The 27231-nt window shown below is 34.7% G+C and overlaps 1 protein-coding gene across 12 annotated transcripts in view; it reads left to right on the top strand.

Annotated features, from left to right (window-relative positions):
* UCHL5 (ubiquitin C-terminal hydrolase L5) overlaps nt 1–27231 on the top strand; it is a 48101-nt gene that overhangs the window by 8211 nt on the left and 12659 nt on the right. For 6 of the 12 annotated variants that reach the window (XM_054450153.2, XM_054450161.2, XM_054450227.2 and 3 more), the window contains exons 3-9: nt 30–93; nt 1988–2093; nt 22153–22278; nt 22361–22422; nt 22501–22631; nt 23666–23729; nt 23860–23940. In XM_054450153.2, coding sequence (XP_054306128.2) covers nt 30–93; nt 1988–2093; nt 22153–22278; nt 22361–22422; nt 22501–22631; nt 23666–23729; nt 23860–23940 — 634 coding nt within the window. The remainder of the gene's footprint in view (nt 1–29; nt 94–1987; nt 2094–22152; nt 22279–22360; nt 22423–22500; nt 22632–23665; nt 23730–23859; nt 23941–27231) is intronic. The other 6 variants (XM_054450235.2, XM_054450189.2, XM_054450197.2 and 3 more) reach the window with 1 other exon arrangement.

The following is a 27231-nucleotide window of genomic DNA, read 5'->3' on the forward strand; positions in this document are numbered from 1 at the left end:
TTGCTGAAGAAAATAATTTATTATTTCAGGTTGCCGAGGAGCCCAAGTAGAAGAAATATGGAGTTTAGAGCCTGAGAATTTTGAAAAATTAAAGTAAGTATAATTTTAGTTGTGTTAATAATATGTATATACTTTAGCAAACTTAAAGGATATTCAGATTTATTTGTTTATTTTACTTGGATTACTCTAGGTTGAATACGTTATGTCCTTTAAGTCTCTTCAATCCTGTGAGATAGATATTATTATTCTTTTTTTATAACCAAGAACTTGAGGCTGATAGGTAACTTGCAAGGGAGTCAAACCTAAGTTTCGTTAATTCCATATCCACAAAGTACTGGTTGGTTGATTTTTTATTTATTTATTTTTTTTTACCAAATTCACTTATATATCAATAGTGTTAGAACATGAAACACATTTTAACATAAAAAGCAAGAACAATAGGTCAGTGTACTAAAGCATATTTGATAGATAATATATATTTATAGTAATCCAGAACTTGCCTACACACTATCACATTGCCTCTTGGGAAGGTTATATTTAAAGTTCCAGATGTTGATGCCAGAAACAACTTTTCTCCTTCCCCCATCTTTCTGACCAGAATCACCTCTCTTAACTTCTGCTTACCCCTGACCACCATGCCCTCAAACATTGACCCTGTATCTTAAAATGGAGGGCTAGAGGAATTTTCACTGGTGGGAGTCTTGGAGTCTGGAATGGGGTCAGGGAATAATCTTTTAAAAGGGAAAATAGGGACTTAGGGATATGGTAACTGTTGTTAATAGTAAGAAGGCGATAGGTAGTTTGCTTCTTCCTACCTTTCTCTTCCCCATAAAAAGAGCAATCACTTTAGATGAAATGAGATCATTTGTGGCTAAGATCAGGGAAGGTTAATTAAAAATGGATCATTTGAACTGTCTTTAAAAAGGTGGGAGCCAGGCATGGTGGCATATGCCTGTAGTTGTAGCTACTCAGGAGGCTGAGGCAGGAAGATCGCTTGAGCCCAGGAGTTCAAGTCCAGCCCAGGCAACATAGTGAGACCCCATGTCTAAAATAAAATTGAATCAAATAAAGATAGGAAACCTTTTTTTTTTTTTTGAAACAGTCTCACTCTGTCATCTAGGCTGTAGTGCAGTGGTGCGATCTCGGCTCACTGCAGCCTCTGCCTCCCGGGTACAAGTGATTTTTCTGCTTCAGCCTCCCAAGTAGCTGGGATTACAGGCACGCTTTGCCACACCTGGCTAATTTTTTTGTTTTGTTTTTGTTTTTTTAGTAGAGATGTGGTTTCACTATGTTGTCCAGGCTGGTCTCAAACTCCTGGCCTCAAGTAATCTACCTACCTCAGCCTCCCAAAGTGCTGGAATTACAGGCTTGAGACACCATGCCCAGCCCTGAGGATAGGAAAAGTTTTTTGTGGGGTGGGAGGCAGTTGTGATAGATAGACTAGAAGGAATTTCAAAGTAGTGATTTAATGTTTTGTGCTCAAAAACAGTTCCTTTAGGAAAGTGGATGATTTCATTATGTATGAGATGGTAGCATCAATTCATATGGCAATATGAGGATTTTTCATGAACCCAATAATATATGAGGGTTACTTCCTATATTTAATGTAGATAATATATGCTATCAGCCATTTATCTATAAACATGTTACATGAACTTTATATATTTTGGAGTTCAGCCAGCTTCTGGTTTTACTATATTCTTATTTTTTAAGTGAGGTGATATCAGATAGAAATGAATAGTCTACAGATTTGAGAATAAACCTTTCACTACAATTTTATTTTAACTGATATAATTTTAAGTTGTATTAGCATCTTCTAAGGCAACAGTCTAGTGACTATGAATGGCAATAGTGATCTTTTAAAAATTTCCCATATTTACTTCATTTGTATTATATTTGTTAGATAACTGACTAAAATTTTATAGATTAACAATGTATTATGAAAGAAGCAGGGTTTGATGTCATTAATTTGTATTTTATTTTGTAGGCCAGTTCATGGGTTAATTTTTCTTTTCAAGTGGCAGCCAGGAGAAGAACCAGCAGGCTCTGTGGTTCAGGACTCCCGACTTGACACGATATTTTTTGCTAAGCAGGTATGGTCCTTGGATACTCTGAAAAGTCTCAAGAGCAACCCTTTTTATAAACAAGACTCTAGTTTACTACTGTTTGCTACTAGTGTAGTAGTCCTCAAACTCTTACACTCTTAAAAATTATTGACATCTCCACTTACACTCTTAAAAATTATTGACATCTCAAAAGAGCTTTTGTTTCTGGGATTATCTATCAATGTTTGCCATATTAGACATTAAAACTGAAACATTTTAATAATATTTAGGCCAGGCATGGTGGCTTGTAACTGTAATCCCAGCACTTTGGGAGGCCGAGGCAGGAGGATCCCTTGAGCCCAGGAATTTGTTTTTCTTTTTCTGAGATGGAGTCTTGCTCTGTTGCCCAGGCCAGAGTGCAATGGTGCGAGGCTCATTGCAACCTCCGCCTCCCAGATTCAAGCAGTTCTCCTGCCTCAGCCTCCCAAGAAGCTAGGATTACAGGCACACACCACCACACCAGGCTATTTTTGTATTTTTAGTAGAGATGGGGTTTCACCATGTTGGCCAGGCTGGTCTCAAACTCCTGACCTCTCAGGTGATCCACCCGCCTTGGCCTCCGAAAGTGCTGGGATTACAGGCGTGAGCCACTGTGCCTGGCCGAGCCCAGGAATTTGACACCAGCCTGGGAAACATGAAGAGACCCGTCTCTATAAAACAAAAACAAAAAAGCAAATTAGCTGGGCATGGTGGTGGCGTGCCTGTGGTCCCAGCTACTTGGGAGGCTGAGGTGGGAGCACTGCATGAGCCCAGGATATGGAGGCTGAGTGAGATATGTTCACACCACTACACTCTAGCCTGGGCAACAGAGCTTGACCCTGTCTCGAAAAAATAAAAAGAAAAAAAGAATTGTGAATAGATTTGAAAGTAACAACAATAAACTTGTTACATGTTAACATTGATAACATTTTTTAATGAAAAATAACTCTAGTTACCAAAAAATTAGCTAGAAGATTGCATTGTTTTACATTTTTGCAAATCTTTTAAATGTCTGCCTTAATAGCACAGCTGGATCCTATCTGTTTCTTCATTCAGTCTGTTGCATTGTTTTTGTTTTGTTTTGCTTTTGGTTGAAATCAATAAAAAAAGTTCTGTCTCACACATATGTGTAGTTGGAAAAGGAGAAATATTATCTTTTTCAGGTAAATATGATGTTCTTTGACAGTATGTCAAAGCTTTAAAAGTGTTGCTTTCTCAAAGGTTAGTTGTAATGTAAAATTTGTACTTTGTTATGGTAAAATCCTTTGGATTATGTTGCCCTTCAAATGGATCTTTTATTCCTGTATGATTTTGTAACATTGTACATTTACTGATTTATTAATGTCTTCTAAGTGTTGACACATTAGATATGATATTGTCGAGAAGTTAAGTTACCCATAGCAAACCTTTTAAACTCACAGTGGGAGATCTAAGTTTTACAAAATTCTAATTTTTAAATTTTCACTTGAAAATTCAAATTTTATCAACAACAACAAATATTATTAGGTGTTTGTTCACAAAGCCACAGACTGATTTAACTCATTTTTAAGAAAATATCTGCCAGATATCCTTGTCTGGAAAACCACATTTGTCTCTCATTTGTTCTTTCAAGCAAAAATGATGTTCCAAGGAAAAAAGCTAACAATTTAGCTTACAAATCAATTGCTGAAGTACTTTCTTCAAGATAACTAGCATATCTTGGTATACAGCAGTAGTTCTTTATTTGTACTTCCTATTTCATTCCACAGAATATTAAAGACTTGTACTCCAAGGTCAAAATTTGATAAAAATAAGTTTTACTGGTTTATCAAAGACTTTTTTTAGTAAAACTTGCTTTTGTTTTGTTTCTTTTTTTAAAACTCTTATGTATGTCAGTGAAATAGTTTAATGTCATGGCCTAGATTCAAGCTAAAATACCAGCAGTTTTACACACTGTTGCTTTTGTGCCAACAGTGCAGATGGAAAAGAAGAGGAAAAGGCAAAAACTGTCTTAGAATTACAATGGAAACCATTTTGAGCTCACAAACTCCTTGAAAAGGGTCTTAGGGATTCTTAAAGATCCATAGATAATACTTTGATTGCATTTGTTTGAAAACTGTGCTCATTTCTGAGACCCAAAAACTTGCTTAGAATAGTCTGATTAACCTTTAGAAAGGTGGAAAATAAAACTGCTTATTCTCATTACTGCCCTTGAGATAAAGCTTTTGCTACTAAGTAACTTGTTTTCTTTTTTCTTTTATTTTATTGCTGCTTTCCATTTTCCTCTGACTTTTTTGAATTGAGCATTCTTAGAGAAATTAGAATTTCTTGCTTTTACTTTAAGGAAAACAGGGTTTTTTATAGTGTAGTTAAAAATGTATCATTTTTTTTTTTCTGATAGCAGAACTTAACATTACAGAAATACAAATATAGTGATGAACATGAATATCCTTGTAATCCCACACCCATCTCTACTAACCTTTTAACAGTTTGACTCATCCATTTAATCAACAAGTAATTACTGAGCACCTACTTTGCTAGGTATTGTTTTAGATACTACCTATATAATAGTTAACAAGACAGGCATGCTCAACAACTGTAATAATAGTAATAATACAAACAGTAGGCAACATTTACCGCTCTTGTTGTGTGCCAGATATTGTAATTTAGGTATATTATTTAATATTTGCAACAACTCCATGAGGTTGTTATCTTCATTTCACAAATGAAGAAATTGAGGCCTAGAAAAATTATTTGCCTGAGATCACACAGATAATATGTAGTACATCCAGAACTTAAATCCAAGTATAAAACCCAGGTTTGTGACTCCATATGTCATATTTCCTCCCACATTTTCTGTTTATATGCTAACATGTTTTCCTTATAATTTTGTTTGCTAAAATTGGATTATTATGCAAAATATTTTTTTTTCACTTAGTAATGAAAGTTTGACTTTGTTTCATTTCAATACACATAATAAATATTAGTTAACATTTATTGAAGGCTTACTAAGTACTTTTGTATATTTAAAATGATTATTTTTAAACTTAAATATACAAAAATTATAAATTTATATGTAAATTTAATTATATATTCTATAAATATGTAAATTATTATATTTAAATATATTTAATATTTAAAATTATTAATCTGATCCCTTACAACAATTATCTGGTTTTGCAGGCTTCTCATCATTTTACAGATGTGGAAACTGAGTCCTAGAGAGGATAAGAAACTTGATCATGTTATGTAGCTAGTCAGTGGCAGAGCTAGGGTGCAAACCCAGGCACTGTGGCTCTGAAGTCTGTCCTATTAACCTTATCACAGCACTGCCTCCTTTAGTGTTCTTGGTATAAATATCCTATAATTTAATTAATTAGTCTTTTAGTAGTCACCATTTTGAGTTTCTAATTATTTCCCTAATCTAAATAATCTGGTCGGGCATGGTGGCTCATGTTTGTAATTCTGTCATTTTGGAAGGCTGAGGTGGGAGGATCACTTGAGCCCAGGAGTTTGAGACCAGCCTGGGAGATATAGGGCGACCCTGTCTCTAAAAAAAATAAAAAGTTAGCCAGACTTGGTAGCACACGCCTGTAGTCTTAGCTACTCTGGAGGCTGAGGTGGGAGGATTGCTTGAGCCCAGGAGGCTGAGGCTGCGGTAAGCTATGGTCATGCCACTGCACTCCAGCCTGGGCAGCAGAGCAAGTCCTGTCTCAAAAACAAAACAAAAAATCCAAATAGTCCATTTATATAATATTTTTGTGCTTATGTATCATTATACATATAGTAACTGTAATTTTAAATCCACAGTTGTTTGTAAATTTTAAGATCTAGGTAGTAGAGAAAAGCTAGGGTACAGATGAGTTTAAAAGTCTGTCAGGTGATTTTTCTCCTTTTTAAAAATGTTTTTATTTTTTCAATGTATATAAGCATATATGCCATTATAAAAATTTAAACATTGTAAAGTGGATGGTGTAGAAAATAAAAGTGTCTTATAATCTCTGCTTTAGACATAACCACTGAAAACAATTTATATTTTTACAGATTTTTTTCCCATGTATGTTTGTGTATATTTGTGTTAGGTTATTCTTGCATTGCTCTAAAGAAATACCTGAGACTGGGTAATTTATAAAGAAAAGGCTTAATTGACCTACAGTTCTGCAGGCTTTATAGGAAGCCTGGTGCTGGCATCTGCTCGGCTTCTTGGGAGGCCTCAGGAAGCTTTTACTCATGGTGGTAGGCAAAGCAGGAACAGACATCTCACATGGCTGAGCTGGAGCGAGAGAGAAAGAAAGAGTGGGGCACACACTTTTAAATGATCAGATTTTGAGCAACAGCTCACTTAACACCAAGGGGATGGCCTAAGCCATTCATAAGGGATCCACCCCCATGATCCAAACACCTCCCACCAGGCCCCACCTTCAGCATTGGGGATTACATTTCAACATGAGGTTTGGGCAGGGACAAATTTACAGACTGTATCAGTAAATTAATTAATTGTGTTTCTTCCACACTAAACTGTAAACTTGAGAGTTAGGGATTTTGTTTTTATATTCAGTCCTTGGTACGTGGTAGGTATCCAATAAATGCAGACCGAACTGTTCATCTCTAAGAATATTACTATTAAACAGTGCTAGAATTTACTAACAGTAAGATACTAATGATGTCTGATTTATAGAGACCTAGCAATTTTTAAGGTATAAGAAAGTACTCTATAAAGAAAGAAAACAATGATAGTAGAGTATGAATTTATAATTTCTGGAGTCCCTTGATATTTTTTAGTTCTGTGTTACATTTGTATTATTCCAGTTGTGTTTATGAAAGTGTCAGATTAGTGATTCCCCATATCATTGTTTTGGTACTTTATTTTGCTAACAGTTCGTATTAAACTGACAGGTCAATAATTCCCCATTAATGTCTGTCAGTCTTTTTAGTATATGCCTCCTATAAGCCTATGCCAGGAGAGTTATAATATATATTACATCAATATGTAATAGATGATTTTAGGTTTCAAGGGCTTACAGTAATAATTTCTAATCCAAGGTGTCTGGAGTATTTTCAGAAATTTGAAAAAATTTAATGAAATCATATTTATTTGATAAGGTTATACAGATGAACTAAATGGCATTTATAATGGGATTACCTCAATATAGAGAGGTAACACTGGCTGTTTTGTGCTGATCATATACTCTAATTCAAGGGGGTGTATGTGTGTATGTGTCTGTGTATCATTGGTTAATAAAATATTGAGGAAAGAAATATATCCTAGTAATTGCAATTTGTATATAAGGATCCAGAAATGAAATTTTGATAACTGTTCTCCCTTCACAAAATATTGTAGTCTTGTTATTTCACTGATGAGAGAGCTGAGGTGTGATTTACTTGCTTAAAATCATGCTGCAGTGGTACTGGATTTGTGTGACTCCATCTGTTCAGTCTTACAGGAAAGAGTGACTGAATACCTACAATGTGCCAGATACTGTGGTGCTTGGAGAATGAAAAAGTGCCATGATTCCTGCCCTCAAATATGCTTAGAGTTTAGTGGAAGCAATTGATATTAATCAATTAAATGTTAAATTACAATGGTGATAAGTGCTGAATGGAGTGAAATGAGGACTATATTACAAAGTTTAGGAACTGCCCACAAAACTACCCTCACTTTGAACACAAACTGTAGAGTTCGACCAGGACCACCTTCACTTCTGACAGCATTGCGGCTTTGTGGTGGGGGGGATCCCCAGATCATCCTCAGGTTCTATAATTGGTTAGAAGACTCATAGATGTTACTGAAAGCTGCTATGCTCATGATTATGGCTTATTACAACAAAAGAATATAGATTAAAATTAGCCAAGGGAAGAGCCACATGGGGTAGAGTTCAGGAAAGTTCCATGTGCAGAGCTTCCAGTTGTCTTCTCCCAGTAGTGTCACAGACAGTGCTCACTATTCTGGCAATGCTGTGTGACAATATGCAGAGTATTGCCATCCAAGGAACCCCATCCAATTCTTGGTGCCCAAAGTTTTTATTGGGCCTTGGTCACATAGACCTGGTTGGCCACCCATGTGACTGATCTTAGTCTCCAGCCCCACAGGAGGTTGAGCTGATAATCTTGACCCAATACCCCCACCCTAAGTCACATTATTAGACTATCAGTGTGGCCCAAAGGTCTCAGGTAAACAAAGACACTCTTAGGCATTCAGGGATTTAGAGCTCATCTCCCAGGAACCAAGGGCAAAGCCCAGACCTCTCTTTGGGCAAGGTTAATTTCTTTACTATATTCATAGAAGTGGAACTTCACCTTGTCAGAGAGAAAGCCTCTCTGAGTAAGTGACAGTTCAGCTGAAATCTAAAGGTTAAGTAGGTATTAACTAGGGGAGAGAGGTTCAGGATTATTCCAGATTAATTACAGCTTTATAGCAAAAGTGAGTAAGACTAGTAAAAGGTGCAGGAAGAAGACCAATGTAGCTGAACTGTGCAGAGCAAAGGGGAGATGTCGTGAGATGTGAAGCAGAACAGGAAATATGTTAGCCAGGATTAGGTACAGTTAGGCATAGGCATAAAAAAAACAATAGTTTATAAGAAATAGGTTTTTTTTTTTTTTTTTTTTTTTTTTTATACTCAAGAGCTGTCAAAGCTCCAGGCTCTTTTGTTTTGCTCCTTTGTGTATGTTTTCTATTCCAAAGGTTATTTCATGGTCCAAGATGATTTTTGGAGTTTCAGCCATTCTTTCTCAATTCCGCATTCAGACAGGAGGAAGGGGAAAGCACACTCCTTTCCCTTTTATAGAATTTGCCCGTGTCACATGCATACTTGTCTCTGGCCAAAACTCAGTCATTTGAGTTAGCAGTAGAGGACACTAAGAAAGTTGTCTTCATTCCAGGTGGTCATGAGCCTAGATAAAATTTATGTACTCTAGCCTACAGCTGCAGACAGAGGTCAAATCTTACAGGGCATTTTAGGCTGTGATTGAGACTTTTGTCTGTACCTTTAGAGTAATAGAAAGTTACTGAAGTGTTTTAAGAAGAGTGTCGTGAACAGATTTTCATTTAGAAGAGGCTATTTTGGCTCCAGTGTTGGGAATGCATTTGAGAAGTAGTGTAGGACGTGAGTAGATGTAAGTTAGGAGGCTTTTGCAGAAGTCCATGTGATAGTAAACAAAAAACTGGAAGTAAAGAGAGATGTGAATAGATCTGAATAATATTTAGAAGTAAAGTGTTAGCACCTTTAATGTGTAATAGATTAGATGTGAGGACGGAGGAGGAAGACATTATGATGATGGCTGTTTTTCTTTTTTCCTAAAAAGTTGCTCTTAAGGTACCCAGAATGGGATTGTAAGAATCCTTGGTTAATAACACATATATATGATTGGTTTACTCATGGTCTCCTTTTATTTATTTGATTATTTTAAGAAACAAAGTAAGTGCCTAAGAACCTACTGCCGAAAAAAACTTTATGTTACTTCCTTCTGTCCCACCCATCATTCAATGTACTTCTCGTCTTCCCTCTCTTCATCCAGTGTAACCCTTATGTTGAATTCTGTTTATCATTTTCTTTTTATGTATTTTTTGTAATCCTGAAAAAGGTGTTTGTAAATAAAATTTTAACTTGATAAAAAGTATCGTGCTCTATATACATTTTGGGAGTGTTTCTTCTTTTTTTGGAGACAGGATCTCGCTCTGTCACTGAGGCTGGAGTGCAATGGCATGATCACAGCTCATTGTAGCCTCAACCTCCTGCCTTAGCCTCCTGAGTAGCTGGGACTGCAGATGCACACCACCATGCCCTGCTAATTTTTTATATTTTTTGTAGAGACAGAATCTCATTATGTTACTCAGGCTGGTCTCTAACTCCTAGACTCAAATGATTCTCCCACCTTTGCCCTCACAAAGTGCTGGGATTACAGATGTGAACTATTAAGCCTAGCTTACTTTTTTCACTTAATATTATATTGTTAAGATTCATCCATAAGTTTATTATGATAGTTCATTTATTTTGCGTGCTATATGATACCAGCTGCACTAACATGCTACAGTTTACTTTACTCTTCTGTAATTTGTTCTTTGGGTTTTCAATTTGAGTTACTGTGAATTGTGTTGCTGTAAATATTTTTGGACATGTGCAAGTTTCTCCTGGTATATACCTAGAAGTAGAATGAGTATTTCATCTAATATGTAAATGTGCAACTTTTGAAGGAAATATCCAAATGTTTTCTGAAGTAGCTGTTCAAATTTGCATTTCCACTAGCAATGTGTAGGAGTTGTTACAAAGCCACATGTTATAACACGTGGCATGCTAGGCTTTTAAATTTTTGTCAGCTAATTGGTTCCAAAATGCTACTTCATTTTTGTCTTGGCTTGTGTCTCCCTGATCACTAATCACGTTGAAATGCTCTTCATGTGCTAGTGGCCATATGTATTTCCTCTGTGAAATTCTTGTTTATGTTATTTTTCAATGGGGTTAATTGTGCTTTTTTAAAAAAAAAATTTATTGATACATAGTAGATGTACATATTTTGGGGATACGTGTGATAATTTAATACATTCATATAATTTATAAAGATCAAATTAGTGTAATTGGGATATCAGTCACCTTAAATATTTGTCTTTATGCTAGAAACATTCAAATTATCCTCATAGCTATTTTGAAATATATGATAGATTATTGTAAACAATAGGCACCCTACTGATTTGTCAAACACTAGGTCTTCTATTAAACTGTATATTTGTACCCATTAATCAAACTCCCTTCAACCTCTTCACCACCCCACCCTTCCCAGCCTTTGGCAACCATCAGTCTACTTTCTATCCTGAAGATTCACTGTTTTAACTTTCACATGTGAGTGAGAACATGAGATATTTGTCTTTCTGTGCTTGGTTTATTTCATTTAACATAATGACCTCCATTTCCATATTGCTCCAAATAACAGGATTTCATTCTTTTTTATGGCTGAATAATCTCACATTGTATATATATACTACATTTTCTTTATCCATTCATCCATTGATGGACACTTAAGTTAATTATATATTTTGGCTATTATTAATAGTGCCATAATAAAAACAAGGAGTGCAGATATCTCTTTGATGTATTTATTTCCCTTCTTTTGGATCTATATACCCAGTAGTGGATTGCTGGATTATACAATAGTTCATTTTTTAGTTTTGCATAACCTCCATACAGTTTTCCATAGTAGCTATACTAATTTACATTTCTACCAATAGTGTTTATGAGGGTTCCCCTTTCTCCACATCCTCACCACTTATCTGTCATTCCCTTTTTGTTAAAAGCTGTTTTAACTTGGGTGAGATGATAACATTGCGGTTTTGATTTGCATTGCTCTGATGATTAATGATGTTGAGTATTTTTTATATACCTGTTGGCCATTTGTATGTCTTTTGAGAAATGTCTATTCAGATATTCTGTCCATTTTTAAATCTGATTTTTTTTATCTTTTCCTGTTGAGTTGCTTGAGCTTCTTACATATCCTGGTTGTTAATCCCTTATAAGATGGGTAGTTTGCAAATATTTTCTCTCATTCTGTGGGTTGTCTCTTTACTTTGTTGATTGGTTCCTTTGTTATGCAGAAGCTTCTTAGTTTGATGTAATCCTGTTCATTTATTTTTGCTTTTGTTGTCTGTGCTTTTTGAGGTCTTACTAAAAAATTTTTGCCCCGACCAATGTCCTGGAGATTTTCCCCAATGTTTTCTTATAGTAGCTTCATAGTTTCAAGTCTTATATTTAAGTCTTTAATCCATTTTGATTTGATTTTTGTGTACGGTGGGATACTGGGATCTAGTTTTTTTTTCTGCAATGGTTATCTAGTTTTCCCAGAACCATTTATTGGAGGGACTACCCTTTCTCTATTGTATATTCTTGGCACCTTTGTTGAAAATGATTTATCTGTAAATGCATGGAGTTATATCTGGATTCTCTATTCTGTTCCATTGGTCTATGTGTCTGTATTTATGCTAGAATCCTGTTGATTTGGTTATTATAGCTTTGTAGTCTATTTTGAAGTCAGATAATGTGATTCTTCCAGTTTTGTTCTTTTCGCTCAGGATTGCTTTGGCCATCTTGGGTCTTTTGTGTTCTGTATAAATTTTGGGATGCTTTTTCTGTTTCTATGAAGAATGCCGTTGGTATTTTGATAGGGAGTGCATTGAATCTGTCCATTGCTTTCAGTAGAATTGTCATTTTAACAATATTAATTCTTCCAGTTCATGAGCATGGAATATCCAGTTTTTGGTGAACTCTTCATCAGTGCTTTATACTTGTCCTTGTATAGATCTTATACTTCTTTGGTTAAATTGATTCTTAGGTATTTTAGATTCTTTTTTTTTTTTTTTTTTTTTTTGAGACACAGTCTCACTTAGACACCCAGGCTGGAGTGTAGTGGCACAATCTTGGCTCATCTCCGCCTCGCCTCCCAGGTTCAAGCTATTCTTGTGCCTCAGCCTCCTGAGTAGCTGGGATTACAGGCATGTGCCATCATGCCAGGCTAATTTTTGTATTTTTAGTAGAGACAGGATTTTGCCATGTTGGCCAGGTTGGTCTCAAACTCCTGGCCTCAAGTGATCTGCCCACCTTGGGCTCCCAAAGTACTGGGATTACGGGCTTGAGCCACTGCACCTGGCCTATTTTATATTCTTTGTAGCTCTTTTAAATAGGATTTTTTTCTTAATTTCTTTTTCAGATTCACTGTTGGCATATATAATAGCAGCTGATGTTTGTATGCTGATTTTATATTCTTCAACTTTTTTGTTTTTGATACAGGGTCTTGCTCTGTCTGGAGTGAAGTAGCACAATCATAGCTCACTATAACCTTGTGCTCCTGGGCTCAAGCAGTCCTCCTGCCTCAGCCTCCCGAGTAGCTAAGACTACAAGTGTGCACTAGCACACATGGCTAATTTTTAGAATTTTCTGTAGAGACAGGGTCTCATTATGTTGCCCAGCTGGTCTTAAACTCCTGGGCTCAAGCATTCCTCCTGCCTCAGCCTCCCAAAGTGCTGGGATTACAGGTGTGAGCTACTGTGCTTGGTTATATCCTGCAGCTTTACTGAACTTGTTTATCAGTTCCAAGAGTTTTTTGGTGGTCTTTAGGTTTTTCTAAGATTATGTCAGCTATGAACAGTGCTAATTGTACTTGTTCCTTTCCAGTTTGGATGCCCTTTATTTCCTTCTCTTGCCTGGTTGCTCTAGGCAGGACTTGCAGTATTATGTTGAATAAAATGGTAAAAATGCTCATCCTTGTCTTGTTCCTGATCTTAGAGGAAAGACCTTTTTTTTTTTTTTTTTTTTTTTTTTGAGATGAAGTCTCACTCTGTCGCCAGGCTGGAGTGCAGCAGTGGCGCGATCTCGGCTCACTGCAAGCTCCGCCTCCCCAGTTCACGCCATTCTCCTGCCTCAGCCTCTCAAGTAGCTGGGACTACAGGCGTCCGCTACCATGCCCAGCTAATTTTTTGTATTTTTAGTGGAGACAGGGTTTCACCGTGTTAGGCAGGATGGTCTTGATCTCCTGACCTTGTGATCTGCCCGCCTCGACCTCCCAAAGTGCTGGGATTACAGGCGTGAGCCACGGTGCCCACCCTAAGACTTTCACTTTTTTAAAATTTGGTATGATATTAGCTGTGAGTCTGTTTTGTATGGCTGTTATTGTGTTGAGGTATGTACCTTCCGTACCCAGTGTATTGAGGGTTTTTGTCATAAAGCCATGTTAAATTTTATCGAATGCTTTTTCAGCATCTGTTGAAATAATTAGGTAGTTTTTTTCTTGGTATCACATTTATTGATTAGCATATATTGAACCATCTTGCATCCCTGGATGACTCTTACTTAATCATGGTAAATGACCTTTTTTTTTTTATTTATACTTTTAAGTTCTAGGGTACATGTGCACAACGTGCAGGTTTGGTTTGTTACATATGTATACATGTGCCATGTTGGTGTGCTGCACCCATTAGGTAAATAATCTTTTTAATGTGGTATTATTTAATTTGGTTTGTTACTATTGAATTTGGTTTGTTACTATTTGGTTGAAGATTTTTGCATCTATTATCATCAGTGATACTGGTCTGTAGTTTTTTTTGTTGTGTCCTTGCCTGGTTTTGGTATCAGAATAATGCTAATTTTGTAGAATGAGTTGGAAAGCATTCCTTCTTCTTCAGTTGTTTTGAAGAGTTTGAGTAAAATTAGCATTCATTCTTCTTTAAATGTTGGGTAGAATTTAGTAATGAAGTTGTCACATCCTGGGCTTTGCTTTACTTTTAATTATGGCTCTGATCGCATTACTTGTTATTAGATTGTTTAGATTTTTTTATCCCTTCCTGGTTCAGTCTTGGTAGGTTGTATGTATCTAGGAATTTGTCCATTTCTAGGTTTTCCAATTTTTTTGTATATAGCTGTTCATAATAGTTTCTAATGATTCTTTGTATTACTGTGATTTCAGATGTTATGTGTCCTTTTTTGTTTCTGATTTTATTTATTTGGATCATCTTTCTTTTTTCTTAGCTTGGGTAAAGGTTTGTCAATTTTGTTTACCTTTCCTGAAAATTTTTCATTTCCTTGATCTTAATATTGTTTTTTTAAGTCTCAATTTCATTGATTTCTGCTCTGATCTTTATTATTTCTTTCCTTCTAATAATTTTGGGTTTGGTTTGTTCCTGCTTTTCTAGTTCCTTGGGGTATATAATTAGGTGGTTTATTTGGAGTCTTTCTACTTTTTTGATATTTTCGCTATGAATTTCCCTCTTAGTATGCTTTTGCCATATCTCATAGATTTTGGTATGCTGTATTTCCATTTTTATTTGTTTCAATGCATTTTTAAAATTTTTTCTTATTTTCTTATTTTCAGTAGCATGTTGTTTAATCTCTATGTGTTTGTGTAGTTTCCAAGGTTTCTATTATTGATTTCTAGTTTTATTCCATTGTGGTCTGAAAAGAAACTTGGTATTTTTTTTTTTTTTACTATAAATCATATTATTCAGTGATTTATTGAGACTTGTTTTGTGGACTAACGTGGTCTATCCTGGATGTATGCTGGATATTCATATGCTGATGAAAATAGTGAAAATAATGTGTATTTTGCAGCAGTTGGGTGAAATGTTCTGTAAATGTCAGTTAGGTTTATTTGATTTAGTCTGTAGTTAAACTCTGATTTTTTTTGTTGGTTTTCTGTCTGCATGATCTGTCAGAGAGAGTAGATAGTAGTATTTGCTTTAGATCCATAAACACTTGCTTTATATTTATACACTTGGGAACTCAGGTGTTAGGTGTATACATATTTATAATTGTTATATTCTCTTGCTAGATTGACCCCTTTATCATTATGCAGTGACCTTCTCTGTCTGTTTTTATAGTCTTTGCTTTGTAGTCTATTTTATCTGTTACAAGGATAGTACTCCTGTTCTTTTTTTTTTTTTTTTTTGGTTTCCAGTTGCACAGAATATCTTCTTCTACCCTTTCCCTTTTGGTCTATATATCTTTATAGGTGAAGTGGGTTATTTGTATGCACCATATTATGGGGTTTTATATCTTTATGAACTCAGAGACTCTGTGCCTTTTAATTGAAGAATTGAGCCCATTTACATTCAGTGTTATTATTGATAAGTGAAGACTTATTACTACCATTTTGTTGCTTGTTTTCTGGTTGTTTTGTAATTGGTCTCTTCCTTTCTTACAGTCTTCCTTTGTTGTTAAGAAATTTTCTCAGGTGATATGTTTTAATTTGTTGTTTTTTATTTTTAGTGAATCTATTACAGGTTTTTGCATTGCGGTTACCATGAAGCTTACAAAACATATACATATGACATGTTATTATAAAGAGATAACAACTTAGATTATCAAGAAAAGAATAGAAGCAAAGAAAAAAACTCTACACTTTAACTTTTTACCCCCTGTATTTTGACTTTGTGTTTCGTCAATATACGTATTTCTTATATTGTCTGTTTCAACAGGTTGCTATTGGTATTACTGTTGGGGTAGATTTTTGTCTTTTGGGCTTTATACCAGAGTTATGAGCAGACTGCATACCACAGTGACAATATTATTCTGGGTTTCTTTGTGTATTTACTTTTACCAGTGGATTTTAGACCTTAAAATGTTTTGGTTTTGCGCATTAGTGTTTTTTTCTGTTCAGATTGAAGAACTGCCCTTAGCATTTCTTGTAAGACAAGTCTCGTGGTGGCCACTTCTCTCAGCTTTTGTATGGGAAAGACTTTACTTCTCCTTCATATTTGAAGGATAGCTTTGCTGGAGAGAGTATTCTTGGTTGGCCTTTTTTTTTTCTTCTTTTAGAATTTGAAAATTTCATCCCACTCCCTCCTGGCCTGTATGGTTTCTGTTGAGAACCCCGTTGCTAGATGAATTGAAGCACCTTTATATATTGTTTGCTTGTTTTCCCTTACTGCCTTTAGGATCCTCTCTTTGTCTTTAACCTTTGAGAGTTTGATTATTATATGACTTGGAGTAGTTTTCTTTGGGTAGTTTTATTTTTTGGGTTGTTGCCTTTGGCATAAAGACAGGCAGTTCACTTTCATCTATTAATATTATATTTAGCTATCCTGCTAAACTTTTCTATTATCACAATAATTTGTTTTTTTTTTCTTGAGTGGGTGTGTTTTTATCAAAATGACCATATCAGGTATAAATAATGATAGTTTTATTTCCTCCTTTATAATCCTTTGACTCTAATTTATTTTTCTTGTCTTAGTTCCTGGCTAAGACCCTCCAATAAAACCACTTGCAACTTAAAAGAGAATGCCTTTTACCATTTCTCCATTTAGGATGATGTTTACTCCAGCTTTTTTATTTTTAATGTTCTGTTATTAATTAGTGTGTTTATTATGAAAGTATATTAAATTTTTTCAAATCCTTTTTCTGCCTCTATTGAGATGATCTTCTGTATTTTCTTCCTTTTACTAGGTTAATGCAGTTAATTATGTTTGGATTTTTCTAATATTAAATCATTCTTCCAAACCTGGGATAAGCCCAACTTGGTCAGGGTGTATTCTCTTTTTATGCACTATTGGGTTAAATATAGTAGTATTTTGTTTAGGTTTTTGCATTTAAATTTTTGAATGAAATGTGTCTTAATTTTTCTTCTTCTGTAATGGCTTTGACTCGTTTTAGTATTAAGGTTATCCTGGCTTCATGAAATGAGTTGGAATTTTCTCTTATTTTTAGTGCCTTGAAGAATTTGTGTAAAATTAAGGTGATATACTTCTTCAAATTTTTGTAGAATTGACCTGTATATCCATGTAGGCCTGGTATTTTCTTTGTGAGAATATTTTAAAATACTGCTTCATTTCAGTAGTTAAGGGACTATTGTGGCTCTTTATTTCTTCTTGAGTTGGTTCTGGTAAGATGTATTTTTTTAAAAGGTTTCTTCCTTTCAGCTTAAATTTTCAAAATCATTTCATATGGTTGTTATTAATATTCTTTTATTCTTTTAAATCTTATTTTATTTTTAGTTATATTTCTAATTCCTAGATTTCTCACTTGCATGTTTGTGTGATAGTGGTTTTATGTATTATATTAACCTACCACTCTTTATTATTTCATACTTTTATTAGGGTAGGAACCTGGCTGATCTTATTTCTCCTTTTAGCCACCTTCAGTCCTTCCTGTAAATTGACTTAAACTGAATCTTTCTGAACCACTGTTTTGATTATTTTATTTCTGTATTCAAAATGTCTTACTCTTTGGGTAAACTCCTAATTACTCAAGGCCAATGACTTAACAAGGTAAAGAATAACCCCACTATGACTATAACCACACTAGTACAAATGACCAATATGCTCATTGTCTCTTGAACAACAAGCACATCAAACATCTTAATTTGTTCTTTTATTCACACTGTTCTCACTTTTAAAAGTGAATTTCCTTCTCTATTCTCTACTTCCTACCAAGCTTTCAAACCCCTATTAAAATTTCACATTTGTAAAAAAACTTTCTCTGATACTCCTGTATAAAATGATTTTTTCCTTTACTATTTTATTTTTCTGGTGTTCGTCCCTTTTTTCTGTGTATCTTTCTTTAGAGTCTTCATGAGCAGGACATTTATACTTTTTTTCAGTATCACTTTCTCGTGGGAAAGCTACTGTTACATTCTCAACCTTTTTCCTTGACTATTAAAAAATTTAAAATTGTATGTATTTATATTGCTATAGCTATGACTCAATGAAGATTGACAATAATTTTTTTTAACTTAATATATATATATATTTTGTATACTTTAAGTTCTGGGGTACATGTGCAGAATGTGCAGGTTTGTTACATAGGTATACACGTGCCATGGTGGTTTACTGCACTAATCAACCCATCGTCTCCATTAGGTATTTATCCTAATGCTATCCCTCTTCTTGCCCCCAACCCCCCGACAAGCCCCGGTGTGTGATGTTCCCTTCCCTGTGCCCATGCGTTCTCATTGTTCAACTCCCACTTACAAGTGAGAACATGCGGTGTTTGGTTTTCTGTTCTTGTGTTAGTTTGCTGAGAATGATGGTTTCCAGTTTCATCCATGTCCTTGCAAAGGACATGAACTCATCCTTTTTTATGGCCACGTAGTATTCCTTGGTGTATATGTGCCACATTTCCTTTTTCCAGTCTATCATTGACGGGCATTTGGGTTGGTCCCAAGTCTTTGCTATTGTGAACAATACTGCAATAAACATACATGTGCATGTTTCTTTATAGTAGAATGATTTAAAATCCTTTGGGTATATACCCAGTAATGGGATTGCTGGGTCAAATGGTATTTCTGGTTCTAGATCCTTGAGGAATTGCCACACTGTCTTCTACAATGGTTGAACAAATTTACACTCCCACCAACAATGTAAAAGCTTTCCTGTTTCTCCACATCCTCTCCAGTATCTGTTGTTTCCTGACTTTTTAATGATCGCCATTCTAACTGGCGTGAGATGGTATCTTGTTGTGGTTTTGATTTGCATTTCACTAATGACCAGTGATGATGAGCTTTCTTTCATATGTTTGTTGGCCACATAAATGTCTTCTTTTGAAAAGTGTCTGTTCATATCCTTTGCCCACTTTCTTATGGGGTTGTTTGTTTTTTTCTTCTACATTTGTTTAAGTTCCTTCTATATTCTGGATATTAGCCCTTTGTCAGATGGATAGATTGCAAAAATTTTCTTCCATTCTGTAGGTTGCCCGTTCACTCTGATGATAGTTTCTTTTGCTGTGCAGAAGCTCTTCAGTTTGATTGGATCCCATTTGTCAATTTTGGTTTTTGTTGCAATTGCTTTGGTGTTTTAGTCATGAAGTCTTTGCCCATGCCTATGTCCTGAATGCTATTGCCTAGGTTTTCTTCTAGGGTTTTTATAGTTTTAGGTCTTACGTTTAAATTTTTAATCCATCTTGAGTTAATTTTTGTATATGGTGTAAGGAAGGGGTCCAGCTTCAGTTTTCTGCATATGGCTAGCCAGTTTTCCCAATACCATTTATTAAATAGGGAATCCTTTCCCCATTGCTTGTTTTTTGATTGACTATAATTTATACAGGCAGTACTTTAAGCTATTTTTATATTATTCCTCTGGACATCTACTCTTCTTTTGTATAAGCTTTGAAAAGAAATTCTCTAGTCTGGGGATTACAAAATCAAATGCCTTCAGTATCAGGTTGTCATCATGAATGTGTGAATTGGATTGTGTGTAAGAAATAGAGAGTAGAAGTGCCCTGATAAACTAAAGCCTATATACCCTGACATAGGAATTCAAACCAAACTTTTAAGGTTCTGGGTCAGTCCTACCTGAGACCCTCTGTTCTAGCCTTATTTCTATTATTGAACTCTACTTCTTTATTTTAAAATATCTTAAAAGCCAGAGTTAAAGTAGGACACTTATGATAACCTAAAGATTTTTAAAGTTGAGAACTACCTAAATAATTCATACTGTAATAGATTTTTTGTGACATGAGTTAAAGTTCTTTCAAATAGAGCTTTGACTATATATAAGATTATTTTTATGTGAGATTTAGGAGGACAAGGACCACATCTTTCTTATTCACTGTTCAGCCTTTATTACAATGTCTGGCACATAGTAGGTGCTCAGTAAGTATTATTTGAATGAATGAATAAATGAATGGCTGTACACTTTTAAATTTTCTTTTGTTTTTTGTTAATTTTGTACTATGTATAACATAACCACTTGGTGGCACTAAACTCATTTTAAAACTTGAAGACAATATTCTCATACCCGTGTACATTGTAACTTTTCTTCTCACACACACACAAAATGAGTTCTAATATATCATGGACAGTGTAAATTATTATTGACATCAAAAAGAAAGCAACCACAAGAATTTTTTCTACTTCTTAAAATCCTAAAATAATGGATTACAAATTTGAAGTCCTCAGATTATAGAAATGTTTGATAATCTTTTCTGCCGTAGCCTCACTGCCTAGTTTAGCATTGGGTATATATTAAATCTTTAAGATGTCTTGATTTTGAAAGAATGTGTTAATAAGTATAAATTTTAACTTCTCCTAACTTTACTCCTCCTACTGTGCTGTCCTCAGATAATTTCACCGTAGGTAATTTTGACCTAAGATAAGGGAGTACTAAGTGTTACAGTGTTTTAGTCAATCACATTTATGAAGTCCTCTTTAATCATTAAAGTTTTCATCCAAATTTACTAAAGAACTGTGATTTGGATCAAAATACGTACTCGTATAAATCAGCAGCAATGTTAATTGGATTCTGGATCTATCACTACTTTTTCCTAATTCATCAATTTTAAGACAGTTTTGAATACAAAATGCTTAAAGAGAAGAATTGTAGAAGCATGGTGATGTTACAGTTATTGAGAATTAGGAGTACGAGACTATTCTGTAATGGGGAGTACAGTCTTATCAAGGAATTTCTCAAATATACTTCAGTAAACAGTTCAGGAACTGGTAGATATTCATAAGACCTTAAAAACCTCTACCAACGTGAGAAATAGAGAACTATAAGAATTAAAGAAGGAAAATAATTGAATTTTTTTCTTCTGAAATCAGGCAGGATAAAAATAGATAATTTACTAAAATGTAAAATCATAAGCTAATTAGCATTATTGGAAAGACTAATTACAATATAGTAACATAATACTGTAGTAGGACTAAGCTGTAATTTAAAAAATTATTCAGCTCTATGATTAACCTTGCTGGTGTTCACACTGATCATCTGAGGTTCTTTCCAGCTTCATGATCTCAATACTATAGGTGCTTAGGTAGTGTGGAAGAAACTGCCGTTCATAAAGTGGTTTATAATCTTGTTGGAGAGACCATGTATATGTACAGAGATAGCCTAGCATGATGGCTATGTACACAAATTCTAGAACAAGATTGGCTGTGTGCCCTTGGGCACTTACCTCTTTGTGCCTCAACTTCTACAAATTTAAAATGAAGATGATAATAGTACTCCTTCTTCATAAGTTGTTGAGAGGATTAAAAGAAATAATACATGTAGAGTGCCTAGAAAAGTAACTGGCACATAGTAAATGCTGTCTAAATGTTTTTTCCTTTGGCTAGAATGTAAGGTCCAGATAATTTGTTAAATGATTACAGCTAGATGATAGCAATGTAGACTGTACATGACTGAGTGAAAAAAAATATGTGGACATTATATACCCTGTTTGGGAATTTAAATGAGGGTAGAAACTAATGTGAGTTGTTTCAGAATTTCTCTAAAATCACACAGGTGAATTGAAGCTTATGCTCGGTAATAAAATACTAATTGAATTTGAATAGGTAGAAATGAGTCTAGGAGGAAATGAATAGGAGAGGGGGACAAGCTCTGTTGGCTTAATCAGCTATGTTTTCCATCAGGATGATTGGTCTTGTTACCCTAACTGGATTGGTTTTTGGTAGTATTATGAGTTCATTGAGTTCATTTGTTTCCTAGAATTTTCAACTCCAGAATTGCAGCAAATTTCTGAAAATAGATTAGGATAGAAATTAAACATATTTATTCTGTTTATGCTGAGACTTTATAAAATATAATTTGAAAACTGTTCATGTTTTGGGGCCATTGTCACCAGTTAAAAACCATTTTTTATTTTTTTAAACACATTGATATCTTCACTTTTGTATTTTATAGGTAATTAATAATGCTTGTGCTACTCAAGCCATAGTGAGTGTGTTACTGAACTGTACCCACCAGGATGTCCACTTAGGCGAGACATTATCAGAGTTTAAAGAATTTTCACAAAGTTTTGATGCAGCTGTGAGTACAACCTTCTTATTCCTAAAATGTCATATTTGTGAAAGTTTGTATATTAATAGGCTACTTTAAAAAATTATTTTAGATGAAAGGCTTGGCACTGAGCAATTCAGATGTGATTCGACAAGTTCACAACAGTTTCGCCAGGTAAAGAGACTTTATGTTAAATAAATACTGTTTCTTTCTTTGCTTCTTTGAGTCTCACTATTTTTTTATTTACTATAGACAGCAAATGTTTGAATTTGATACGAAGACATCAGCAAAAGAAGAAGATGCTTTTCACTTTGTCAGTTATGTTCCTGTTAATGGGAGACTGTATGAATTAGATGGGTTAAGAGAAGGACCGATTGATTTAGGTAATGCAGTTCCTGTTCCTGATATTTCACTTTTGACAGGGGAAAATCTGTTGGGTATTTACCCTCATTTTAGTCACAGTGCTGCTTAAATTTTCAAGGTAAAAGTGACTGTGAGGTAACATAATATAATGAAGGCCTTAAGCTCTTCAGTATGTTATATTAATATATAGGAAGGACATGTTGACTACCATAGTTCAGTTGATGCCTTTGAGTTTTTCCCAAGTAAAATTATTTTTTAACCTATAGGTTACATAATTTATATTTTATTTTCCATTTAACATTTAAAAACTACCCTTAGTGAACGTAGTTATTCTTGTCATTTTTAACCCATTCATAAGGGATACCGAACATTTCTTATCATCTGTATTAAAGTATTTTCATTTGGAATTGGATAATTTATTGTTTTGCAATCAAGAAAATATTTTTCTTAAAAGTTCTCTATTTAAATAGTGCGTTAATGTGTTATCCTTTGTGCCAAAGCATAGATTTGTTCTGATCCTACCCCATCTCTAATGCTGAGCAAAAAATGATAAACACTTATCAAGGTTTAGGGTACAGTCTGTGGCTCTGAAAGATTACTGAAATAACAGGTTCACAAAATAATTTTAACTCCTTATTTTGACTTCATTAAATTTTCTTTTTCTTTTTTTAATAATAGGCTTGAAGTCCAACACAACTTGTTGTAGTTGAGTCTAATGTTATAGGCTATTCATAAAACTTTATACTTTTAGATTTTAAAAAAATTAACATGGGTTCATTTTGTTTGTACTTTTTGCCATGCCCCATGCGTAGAACCAATAGTTTATCTAATGCAGATTTACATGCTGCCTCTATATTTAAAAATATTTATTTTTCTATGTCTGTTATAAAAATTTATTTATGGATTTGAAACAACATAATTATACTAAAAAGAGTTTTACTGCTCTAAATTTATTAAAATATTTGTAAAAAAATATTTTGGGCCAAACTTTTGCATGTTAAAGTTGATTGTTCTTATTTTTATTTGTGTTAACTGTTTCAAAATTTCTTTCTAGGTGCATGCAATCAAGATGATTGGATCAGTGCAGTAAGGCCTGTCATAGAAAAAAGGATACAAAAGTAAATGCTCAGCTAATCTCATTGGCATAATATTCTGTTTTTTTAAGTATTTTTTAAACTTGTATTTTATTGTTATTTTAGCAGTGTGCATTGAACATCTACTTTTTTTTTTCTTTTTAATTTTTTGTAGAGACGGGTTTTCACCATGTTGCCCAGGCTGGTCTCAGACTCCTGAGCTCAAGCCATCCGCCTGCCTCGACCTCCCAAAGTGGTAGGATTACAGGCGTGAGCCACTGTGCCCAGCCAAACATCTACTTTTGATTGGGTTAATGCATTTAAGCAGTCTATTTCAGAAAATCTCTAAATTTCATGTAGTAGTATGTCATCTTGTCTTTAGAGAAGTTAAACATGCGGATTTCCATTAAGTTAAATAATTTTTTATTTTCATTTTTTTATTTTTTGAGACAGAGTCTCACTGGGTCGCCCAGGCTGGAGTGCAGTAGCGCAATCTCAGCTCACTGCAACCTCTGCCTCCCGAGTTCAAGCGATTCCCGTGTCTCAGCATCCCGAGTAGCTGGGATTATGGGCACATGCCACCACACCTGGCTAATTTTTGTATTTTCAGTAGAGGTGGGGTTTCACCATGTTGTTCAGGCTTGTCTCAAACTCCTGACCTCAAGTGATCCACCCACCTTGGCCTCCCAAAGTGCTGGGATTACAGGCATGAGCCACTGCACCCGGCTAGGTATTTTGTACTGTTGGATAATTGTACAGTTATTTTGTAGAGTTTTGTTTTTGAGGGTTTATTTTTAATATTAAGCTCTTTATTTTGGGGTAATTGTATATTCAATTTCAGATAATTATATATATTCAGTTGTAAGAAATAATACAGAGACATCATGTGTATTTTTTATCTTTCAGTGGCATCATCTTGCAAAACTATAGTGTAATATCACAGCCAGGATACTGGCATTGATGTAGTCAAGATACAGCAAAATTTGCTCTCCACAAAGATCCCTTATATTGTTCTTTTTAGGCACAACCACTTCTCTCCCTGCTGCCTTTCCCTTTCCTTCACTCGTTAATCCCTAATTCTATAACTTTTGTCATTTAAAGAATGTTATATATGAATTTTACAATATGTAACCTTTTTGCATTATCTTTTTCACGCAGTTTAATTCTCTGGAGATTCATCCAAGTTTTTAAGTGTATCAGTAGTTCATTTTTTTATTCATAGATGGTGTTCTGTGGTATGGATATACGAGTTTTTTGCCTCTTCATCCATTGAAGGACATCTGGATTGTTTTCTATTTTTTAGCTACTGCAAATAAAGCTACAATAAACATTTTTGTGCAGATTTTTTGTGACTGCAAATTTTCATTTCTCTGGGGTAAATGCCTATGTGTGTCATTGCTGGGTTGCATGGTAAATGGATATTTATTTTTTTTTAAGAAACTACCAAACTCTTTTCCAGAGTGACTGTACCATTTTATATTTCTACCAGCAATATATGAACGGTCTAGTTCCTCTGCATCCTTTTTAGCATTTAGTGTTACCACCATTTTTAGTTTAACCATTCTAATAGATGTATAGTGATACTTCATTGTGGTTTTAATCTGCATTTCCCTGATGACTAATGATGTTGAAAATCTTTTCTTGCCTTTAGCTCATTTTCTGATTGGATTGTTTTTTGACTCTTGAGTCTGAAGTTCTTTATGTATTTTAGATACTAATCTTTCATCAAACACATTGCCTGCAAATATTCTTTCCCAGTCTGTAGCCCATCCTCTTGTACTCCCAAAATGGTCTTTCACAGAGCAAAAGGTCTTAATCCTGATGAAGTACAGTTTATCAATATTTCACACTATGAATTATGTTTTTGTTGTCAAGTCTAAGAATTCTTTGTCTCAGTGTAGATACCAAAATTTTTTTCCTGTGTTATTTTCTTAAAAGTTTATAGTTTAATGTTTTACTTGTAAGTCTATGATGTATTTTGAGTTAATTTTTGTATATGGTATGACATTTAGATCAAGGGTCTTTTTTTTTTTTTTTTTTTTTGCCTATGCATATTCAATTACTCAGGCACCAGTGGTTGAAAAGGCTATCCTTCCTCCACTGAATTCCTCCTGTACCTTTGCAAAAATGGAGCATATTTGTGTGGGTCTATTTCTGGGCTCACTATTCTGTCCATTGTTCCATTTATCTGTTCCTCTGCCAGTACTACATTGTGTTGATTACTGTAACTCTAAGTCTTGAAATCAAGTAGACCGATGCCTTTCATTGTATTCTTCTCTTCAAAATTGTTTTAACTATTATAGTTCCTCTGCCTTCCCATATAAATTTTAGTATAATCTTCTCTATATCTATAAAAGTAAGACTTTGGATCTTATTTAAAATTTCTGTGTGAGCTGGTTTTTATGGACATGGCTCTGGCAGGGTAAATGTAAATTGTGGCAGTAGAAGTCCAGCTTTCCTACTAGGCCTTCAGTGACAACTGAAATGGAATAAGACTTCTCGTTATTGCTGGGCAGAGATGGGAGTTCTAGCCCCCAGCAGGGTTTCTGTTGATACCACTCTGGCTGAGAGGGGTAGGAGTGCCTTGCTATTGCTTTCCACTCATACTGAAGTGGAAGAGGCTACTTTGCCACTGGATGGCAGTGACAATTTTGGCTTCCCATTCTGTGTCCTCTGATACCACAAATGGGTGTTGTCATTACCACATGGCAGGGATGAAAGTCTCCATTCCCTACCCAGCCTTTTTTAACACCAACCTAGGAACCTTGTTAAAGGTTGGAAGACAAGACTGGAAGTCCAGCTCTCTGTTCTGCTTTTACTGGTTTTGAGTAGGGGTGAGGTCACAGATTTTTCAGTCATGTTTGGCTATGGTGGAATGATTATTGTCTAAAAGTTTTCTGTCTTCTGAGGCTGCACCTTTTCTATTTGGCTAGAGAGAGCAGACTTTTGTTGGGGCTTTTTTTTGTCTGTGCCTGTTGGTATTTCTGGGTTGCTGGTTTCTTCAGCTCCAAGTCTGGGATATATGAGGCAGAAAAAAACCTCAGGGAATTCACTATTGTATCATTCTTGGTTCCTGAGTTCCCCAGCATGTCTGCTTTTTTCTGCCTTTCAGAATGTTCTTGCTTGCTCTTTTTAAAAAGCATATTATGTCCAGGGTTTTTAGTTGTACTTACTGGCAGGAATAGGGACATGGAAGTCCCACAATCAGTGTTTTAAAGACATTTTTACATAGTTCAAATTACTATAGTTATATTGGGGCCATTTCTTTTCAGTGAATAGAGCTGTGTATGAGAAACTCTTAGAGATAAACTAATGCAAAATGGGCTTATATTTTCTGTATATTTTCATCTTAATGCCATTTACATAGTGTTATGAATAATGCTTTTAATGTCAGTTGCTACCATGAACCAGCTTGTGTTATGAGATGCTTCATTGATATCAGAGTAGTGAAAATCAAACATTCAGAAATTTTACTATATGATATAATTATACATTATATTAGTAAAATATGTTATATTTATTTACATATAAGATAAAATTTAAAATA

Source organism: Pongo pygmaeus, chromosome 1, assembly GCF_028885625.2.
Source record: "Pongo pygmaeus isolate AG05252 chromosome 1, NHGRI_mPonPyg2-v2.0_pri, whole genome shotgun sequence".
Taxonomy (NCBI): Eukaryota; Metazoa; Chordata; class Mammalia; order Primates; family Hominidae; genus Pongo; species Pongo pygmaeus.